General features: G+C 34.2%; 1 protein-coding gene across 1 annotated transcript; it reads right to left on the reverse strand.

Annotated features, from left to right (window-relative positions):
• Positions 1-4,830: 4,830 nt before the first annotated feature.
• LOC143535416 (transcription termination factor MTERF15, mitochondrial-like) lies at positions 4,831-8,390 on the reverse strand. The gene is made up of 3 exons (XM_077029677.1): positions 8,285-8,390; positions 6,894-7,019; positions 4,831-5,926 (listed from the first exon to the last, which is right to left on the reverse strand). The coding sequence occupies exons 1-3, from the start codon at positions 8,339-8,341 to the stop codon at positions 4,946-4,948; spliced, it is 1,164 nt and encodes a 387-aa protein (XP_076885792.1). The 5' UTR covers positions 8,342-8,390; the 3' UTR covers positions 4,831-4,945.
• Between the last annotated feature and the right edge of the window lie 1,080 nt (positions 8,391-9,470).

Consider the following 9,470-nt stretch of genomic DNA (forward strand, 5'->3'; position numbering starts at 1 on the left):
ACATATTTGGTCTCTTATCACCTATTTGTTTTACAAGATCTAGTTTGATGATACTATTACTCTCTTATCACCTCTCTGTTTATCAATGAACCCCATGTGAGCTTACAATTAAGACGAGTATTTATCTAGTGTAAGGTAAGTTAAAATCTTAATAAATGGTAAAAGATGAGCTACAAATGATCTCATTTATAACGTGGATAATATCAGCGGGCGATGCGATCCTGATTAGGTCTTAGTTCAGTGATCACTATGGTGCTGTTTGTTTTTCAGAGGTAAAATGTCAGAAGACTGCGAAACCACATTTGCCAACATCTGTAGCAGAAGAGGTGGACCAAAACTCTGCAGTCTGCAACAAGAAGACTGTTTGTTTTTTAACATCTGCAGACTGCTAAAATAAGCTGAAATTTAAATAAACTGAAATATAAATAAAAAATGTCTTAAACATCCAAATTTAAATAATAGTCAACAACACTGAAATAATATTCATAATACAACAAACATTTTTTAAATCATTTATTCCGTACTTTGCATTAACTACTCAGCAATTTCATCTCTTAACTGAGTCATATATTCCCGATCTGATGCAGTGCCAAGTGCTTCAACCTCGTCTTCATCAGCATCAATTTGCCCACGACTATTTCCAATCGACACATTCGGTTGATCGTATTGTGTAAACAACTCATAACAATCTAACAAAACTAACAAAAACTTTATTCAAAAACTAACAAAACCTAAACTTTATACAAAAACTAACAAACCTAATAATAACAATCTAACAAAACTAACAAAAACCTTTTACAATTAACAAAACACTACAAACTTTATTCAACAAACCTAAACTTTATACAAACTAATAACAATCTAACAAAACTAACAAAAACATTTAACAATTAACAAAACACTACAAACTTTATTCAACAACAAAGTATTAACAATATTCAACAAACCTAAACTTTCTACAAACTAATCAAAATCTAACAAAATTAACAAAAATCTTTAACAATTAACAAAATTAACAAAAAACTAACAAAATCCAACAAAACTAACAACAAACTAACAAAATCTAACAATCTGAACTTTAACAATCTAAGGTGAGAAGTAACAAAAGGTAATTAGATTAGAAGATGTGAGAAGTAACAAAAGGTATGAAATTAAACCTGATATGGGGGAAGAGAGGCCGGCGGGGTTGCAGCGGTGGGGCGGCGCTGGAGCAGTAGAGCGGCGGTGGGGCGGCGGCGCTGGAGCAGTGGAGAGATGGGGTTGCAGCGGTGGGGGAGTTGGGCGGCAGTGGAGCGACGGGTTGATGGTGGTTGAGTTGGGTGGCAGTGGAGAGGATGAGGGGATTAGGGTTTGGGAGTGTCTGATGGAATAAGAACGATGGAAAGAAATTGGTTAGAAGAGGTGAGAAGTAACAATACCGACACTTCTGGGAGAAGAGGGCGCGCAGACGTTTTGTAATGAAACGTCTTCGGAAAAACAAACACACTGCAGAGCCCAACGTCTGCGCGCCCTTTTCGCAGTGCAGACAAAAGAGGTGGAGAAGTGCTTTTGAGGAAAAACAAACAGCACCTATATTATTTAAACAAACTGTGTTGTTCATTTATATTAGGCTAGTGTAGTAGAGGGGCTCCAAAATGAGCCGTTTTGTGTCGGGTGGCGACCAATTAGCAAATGGTGAGTTTTTGTGTCATATATATATATATATATATACCACACACAACACAATATAATAATAATATTCTTCAAAAGATCCGGCGACAAAAAACACCCCCCTCTTTATCGCCTGGGGGCGATGTTCAAGCACAAAATCGCTCAATTTGTGGGCATTTGTCGCCCCACTACAGATACACTTAGAGAGCTGACAGACGAGTCTCGTTTAGTTATAACGCAGTATGTGGCTCGATTAAGGCAAGTTGTCCTTTTGGTGGTGACATATCTTTAAGGATTGTATAATGGGCCAACTCTATGTAAATGAAGATCTTAAAATCAATATGTTTGTGAATTATAGTGATTCCTAGACACAAACCCAACTTGCTTTTTAATAGAATTTTTGGTACCATTTTCTCATACACCAACATTCAATAAAGTTGGCTCGAGAACTTCAAAAATATACTTTTTTCTTGTTCTTACAAACTATTTAATTGAATATTTTCTAGATTGTTGTCGGGTTTTACGTTTTATGTATGCTTCATGCAACATGCTTGTTTTTATGGGTCAATAGACGTTTGGAGATGTTTAATGCAATTCATTTTTCGTTTTATTTTTCTTTGTGCTATTTCGGCGTGTATTTGAACATCCCCTAAACTGTTGTTTAACAAAGAAATACTAATCAAACAAAGCATCATATAACAAAATAATAATAATAATAAAATTAGATGAAACTTCATTATACGTGTATAATTATTGTATAATATATCTAACTTTGTTCTCTACGAGTTTTTATTTTTTAAAATCTAACAAAAACATTATCTAGTTTGACATCCATAAGCAAGTTTTTCTCAACGAAACAAATAAAACCATCTTTTAAACTCTCATCACTCATCTGATTAGGCAAATCGAACTTCACGCATTCCATCGTCGAAAAGCAAATTTCAACGCTTACGATTGCAACGGGTAATATTGATTCGAGAGCTAACTTTAGTTAACGAATAAACAATACACCAATGCAAATGAAGCTATTAAACAACATAATGTAAAAATAACCGAAACATTTTCTTTTGAGATTAAAATAGTTAATCCGTTGAATTCACCCGACATATTACTTCCGCCATCACAATCTTTTTTTTAATCAGCTTAAATGCATATTTGGATGGGAGTTTGAGACTTGTGCTTAAAAATTGAGATAGATTAATTGAGCACGTGAGCTTAAATTTGTATTTAAATTGTTTCTTATTAAACTAAAATTTAGTTGGTATATTATTTACACACATTTATATAATTATAGCTGGTATAATTTTTATTAGGGTTGGTCTCAAATTTCATGGGGTCGTTCTCGAAATTCCAATGGGTCGAAATTCCACAGGGCCAGGGTCAAATTTATGCAGGGGTCTGTCGTAACTTTAACATGTATATACTAGAAATTTTTTTTATAGGGGTCGGCCGACCGCCTACCCAAAGGATAGGTACGCCACTGATTTTGTGTCGTGTTGTTTTTCAAGCCTTGTTAGGAATCGTCGAGGTGCATACAACTAATTCAATCACTAACTACATAAATTGATAATTGAGCCTGAAAACCATCAAACCCCATGACAATACTTAACGAAGAAACAAAATTTCAATATCACATTTTTTGAATCAAAGATTAAATAGGAAGTCAAAAACAAATTGTTGAATATGTATCGAAGCTATACATGTTCTTGACACATTCCAAAGTCAAATACAAAGGCATTCGTTATTCGTCCATGTGATTCCATTTGTTTACTAATTTATTTTTACAAAACCAGATCATAAAATATTCTCCCTACCCATTATTATTATTATTATTATTATTATTATTATTATTATTATTATTATTCACATGTGAAATCTAGATCTAGTTTGATGATACTATTACTCTCTTATCACCTATTTATTTAAACAATGAACCCCAACGTGAGCTTACAACATGAGTATTTATCTAGTGTAAGGTAAGTCAAAATCTTAATAAATAGTTAAAGATGAGCTACAATTGATCTTATTAATTTTTTTATACTATTCGATTTTGTTCTCATTAAACCCAAAACAATTACAAGTTGCGGCGCAACCCCCTTTTGAATAGCAAAGTCAATCCTACTGAAAACGAAGCTTTAGGACTTAGGAATCGAAAAATACCATGCACCTGTTTATTCTCTAAACAAGTTTTCTCGTGTTTAGCAAATTTGCCTGATTTGACCTTCAACACAATCTAATTTGGCCTTAGTTCAGTGATCGCTCTAATATTAAAGCAACCCTTGTTGTTCATTTATATTAGAGAGCTAACAGATGTGTCTCATTTAGTTTTGGTGGTGCCAAATCTTAAAACGATTGTATGTTTGGTCAACTCTATATAAATGAAGATTTCAAAATCATTATGTTTGTGAACTTGTCCTTTTGGATCGTCTACAATATCTTTTTGGTAATATCTATTTGTTTTTCCAATTATAAAACATTATCGTATAGAGGATCATAATTGCATTGAACATGCATGCCAATGTGAAACCACAACATCTCCAAAAAGAAACCAAAATAATAATAATAATAATAATAATAATAATAATAAACTTATTTAATTTGTAATATTAATTTCATTCTCTTAGCATATTAGGTTCTTTTAACATATTAAAATTTTGATTGAATATTGTTTATACATCTAAAACACGGTACAATGTATAAATTTTCATAGTTTTAGCGTTGTTAAACCAGTTTGGAATATCATGTAATAAATGAACTCTAGAATCTAGATTAGCATTAGCTTATTTACTTTCTATATGATGAGCGTCATTTTAAGTTGTAGAAATTAATCAGGCTGTTAATACCGACAACAATGAGACTTGCACTCGTACCCGTTGAAAAGATAAAATCTTATCCAACTCCTTGATACTTGTAGGCCCTATATAATCTTATCCAACGAGAAAATAGAACTTGAATTCGTCCCCTTCATACCTGACTATCATTCGTTTTACTCATTAGAAGCTTACACGTTTATTTTTTGCGACAAAATTAGGGGAGTGAAAAAAACCTAGAACCCGCAAAGAAAACTTGAACGCCCAAGACATGTATTCAGTATTCGTGTATGAAATTAGTTTAAAATATTATGTTTTGTTATGCCGAGTATGATACTAAGTGAAACAAATGTTAGATAACACAAACATGTTTACCTACATCGAGGCTGACGACGACGTAAGACACCTTACCATAGGCGGACCCACAACGGGATAAAGACGTTAATATATCATATAAATTTTAAACATCATGTAAGGTCATACAATCAAAATATAAACACTTTATGCCGAACATTTATCGCCTTTTCAGCCAACCTCTTTACGTCTATCGCAACAGCATAACATCTCATCAACTCGTTTACAATCTCGGGAGCGTGACACTCGACATACACCTCCAAAAACCTCTTTTCCGTCATCCTCAAAGCCGTGAACAGCTTGGGCCCGTTTACACACGGGCGCAGGCCCATATCATCAATCTTCGCAGCTAAAGTCATACGCGGTTTCAGCCTCGTTTCCAAGTTATTATAAAGCAAAAACGGGTAATCAAGCACAACCCGAGCCGGTTGCTTCATTGTCGCCACCAGAAAAGTCATGTTTCGTTGAACTTTGTCAACCGATAAACTCAACACGAGTGGCGACATACCCACAAGCTGAAACGCCTCGTCTTCCAAAAGCCCGAACTTTTCAAGATTCGCTATTTTCTCACGTATGGTTTCGAGGCGCGAGATTGCCATAATCGTGACGACGTATTTATACAATTTCGAGTCTTTTGAGACCCTCATTTTTCTAATGTACTCCAACTTTTCATCGTTTAATGATGATCTAGGTATTATAGTCGGTTGGGAAAGAAACATTATCTTTAAGTCTTGACCCGTTATACCCATCGATTTGTACAATTCAACGGTGGGTTTAATCATCTTTTCCAAATCATAAGTGAGAATAAACGGGTTTCTAAAAACGGCTTTTTGAAAGGCTTCTTTTGACCGGAATAAGCGTTGAAGGTACCGAACACGTTCATCAGGACAATGGTTGATTCTACATTTTAAAAGACGGGGTCTGCAGCTAATCATTTGAACCAAACCTGAAGGTGTGAATCCGAGATCTTGAAAAAACTGAAGTTTTGATTGCAGATTATCGAGTCTTGATTTGTGCAGTGATGGCACACGTTCAAGAACTTGAGATATTTGTTTGTTGTTAAATCCTCGGGCTTTGAATACGTCTTCACAAGTCTCGGGTGCATCCTTCACCTGAAGAAGACATTAAACAGATTAGTTTCAAGTTTCACATCACTCTATATAATATGAACTTAGTTTTAATAGGCGAGAATCACACAAAAGCGACAAGGTCCAATTTTCGTACACGAGGCGCCAGGTCTTATATATATAGGGTAAGGATCCTAAGAGAACCATTTGAAAATTGAGAACTTTGAGAACCATTTTGGACCACTAAAAAAACCTCTAAAAAATATTTAAAAAAAATTATAAAACAAAAATTTTTAAAAAGTAAAAAACACCAAAATTCTTATATTTCATTCCGGTTTCATAAAAAAAAACCTTCGTATTATACACATGTGTATAATTTCATTTAAACTCTAGTTACATAATGTACACATATGTACATTATCATTTACTTTAAATTGTACATATGTGTATTTAAAAACATTTATGTACATATTATACATATATGTATACTTTAGCTAAACCGAGACGCCTTTTTTTTAATAAACTGGGATGATAAATAAGAATTTTGGTTTTTTTACTTTTTTTATTTTTGCTGTTTTTTTTTGTTTTATGATTTTTTTTTTATTTTTGCGTTTTTTGGTGGTCCAGAATGGTTCTCAAAGTTCTCAATTTCAAAATAGTTTTCACATGATCCCAATCCTATATATATATATATATATTGTATATATCTCATAGGTTTTTAGCATCCTCTACCCATAATTTAAGACATAAATAAACTTTATAAAAGATTTAGTATATAAATTACCTACACGTACAGCCTAAAAAGCATATGGTACAACATTCTGAAACATAAAAATGACCCGTGTACAAAATGTGCACGCCTCACGTGCGCTTTTTGGACATTGGTCGCGTTATGTAAGCAAAAACGACAAAGTCATCGCCTTGTGTCGCTTCGCGCTTCGGTGCATTAAAGCGTAATTTTTAAAACCAAGAATATGGATTTATACGAATATGCAATGGATAAAACAGATACCTTCATTTGAAGCACAGGTTCATCGGTTAACCCTAAACATGTTGAAAAAGCATGATCACCACCAATGTAATGACAAGCCTTATTTGCCAAATGGTCTTGGTTAAGCAACATACCGAACCATCTCTCCTGCAGATGACATAGAACACATCTACATGATGTAAATGAACTACTGACATGAATCAATCAGCATATAGCTTCAAGTAAGGTGCAAAACGAGCCGAGCCAAGCCTGGGTTACACTAAAATAGGCTCAAGCTCATCTCGTTTTGACTTACGAGAGTTCAAACTCGGCTCGTTTTGAGTTTTTTCTAAAGCTTGAGCTCGGCTAGCTTATTATTATTATTAAATTAATCTATAAAATTTTCAGATATTTTTATATATTTTAAACTTATAATTTTTTGTATGTTTTAATAAGATATACTATTTAGTTATTTTATCAAACTTTTATATATAGTAAATATTAAATAAACAACAGGTTCTAGGGCTGTAAGCGAACCGGATGTCCGTAAGCGAACCGGATGTCCGGCGAACGTCCTGCGGGAAGTTCGCTTATGTTCGTCCGTTTAATAAACGAACCTGACATGGACAAAAGAATTCGTTCGGTAAGCTTAACGAGCGAACACGGTCAGAGGCCGCGCTCATTCAATAGTGTTCGTGAACTTTGCGTTCGTTTACGTCCGGCCGATTACGTTCGCCCATCTGGTAATGTGTGTATTAATATTTTGTAATTACCATGTTAAGTGTTAATTTTGGTTATTATTATTATTATCATTATTATTATTATTATTTTTGGTGTGTATTTATTTTTTTTGAAATTAATATGTAATCATTTATGTTCGTTTGTCCACTAATGTTCATTAGTGTCCATTAGTAGGGCTGTAAACGAACCGAACGAACAAGGCCTTGTTCATGTTCGTCTCGTTTGTTAAGAAAATGACGTGTTCACAAACGGTTCTTGAACAATTACGGAACGAGATTTTATGTTAGTGATCGTTCATTAAGAAAATGAATGTGTTCGCGTACACAAATAAAATCGGCGGAATTAAGATCGATGTATTCGTCTATGTAAATAATACAAACCGGTAACCGAACCGAACGAACACGAACAATGGCGTGTTCGTGTCTATTCATTTAACTTTAAACAAACACAAACACTTAGTCGAATAAATATTTATGTTCATGTTCGCTCATTTAACTTTAAACTCAATTCCTTAATGAACGGACACAGACACGAATTAATGAACCGTTGCGTTTGTCTGACAAAAGCTTAATTTAAAGCCCAGGCTCGATTTGGCAACAGCAAAACGAAACCCTAGAAACTGAAGAGTAATATAAATATATATAAAATTGGTAAATAATAATATTTGTATGGATGGATTGAAATGAACTCACAGTGAATAATAATGATGATAGAACCTGTGTGGTTCTTAATTTAAGACAAATCGCCATTGTTGCCGCCACAATTAGCCTCAGACCATTAAAAACGACGACAGCAGAATGAGCAAAGGAAAAGGTTTGCTTTAAATTGGGTTTTAATACCAATTTTCACACTAATGGTTTTTATTGGTGATTTGTTAAAAAAAGCTTCACCAGCGGTGCAAACGACTCAAGCTTTTTTATGATAAGTGTTTGGCATGTTCTTTGATTTATTCTTATCTAATCCAAATTATGTAGGTAACATTGTCTTCTTATGTAAGGCCCCGTTACTGGTAACCCTACTTTAGTGTTGGATTTACTCATAAACACAGTTCTAAATATCAGAGTTAATTAAAACTTTCGCGGAATAATAACGCTTCAATCATAACATTTTACATAACCATCAAATCTTGTCTTATAGAACATTCATAGTCATTTAAAGCAAAACATAGTCTTTAAAACATCACAACATTTCTCCGAGATGCCAGTATCTTCGATTTCATGTCATGTGTCTCCAATCATGCGAGCTGCCTCAACCTATTTGTCTGCGTGCATACTAAAAGTCAGCTACGCTGAGTGAATTCTAGTTAATCACATAACTTACTTTACATACACATATACGTGCCCGAAGGTACACATTACATACTTAACCTATCCATCGTTCTTTCATATACATTCATAGCTATCCTTACGTTATAAAGAGCATTCGCTCTACATACCTCGGATATTAGTAGGGTCCGGTCACCCTTCATCCTCGGATATTATTAGGGTCCGGTCACCATTCATCCTCGGATATTATTAGGGTCCGGTACCCTGCATCCTCGGATATTATTAGGGTCCGGTTACCCTCCATCCTCGGATATTATTAGGGTCCGGCCACCCTTTCTTCCATACCTTCATACCATACCTTTCTGTATACATAATTGTATGTTTCATACATACATACATACATCATTCATTCTTCATATATAATAGTTTATCATCAAACCTTTACTTGGCAGTACATGCAATATCTGAAGATCGTTCATGTACTATTCACATACCATACATATATAACTCATACATCATACATACTTTATTCAACATCAATCATACACCATATATATCATTCATATATTTAGCTACCACCTGACGGTCCATGCCATATCCGAAGATCATTCAT

The sequence above is a fragment of the Bidens hawaiensis genome, unplaced genomic scaffold, assembly GCF_021521415.1.
Source record: "Bidens hawaiensis isolate Kalapana, Puna unplaced genomic scaffold, B.hawaiensis_p1.1 tig00010472_1, whole genome shotgun sequence".
Lineage (NCBI taxonomy): Eukaryota > Viridiplantae > Streptophyta > Magnoliopsida > Asterales > Asteraceae > Bidens > Bidens hawaiensis.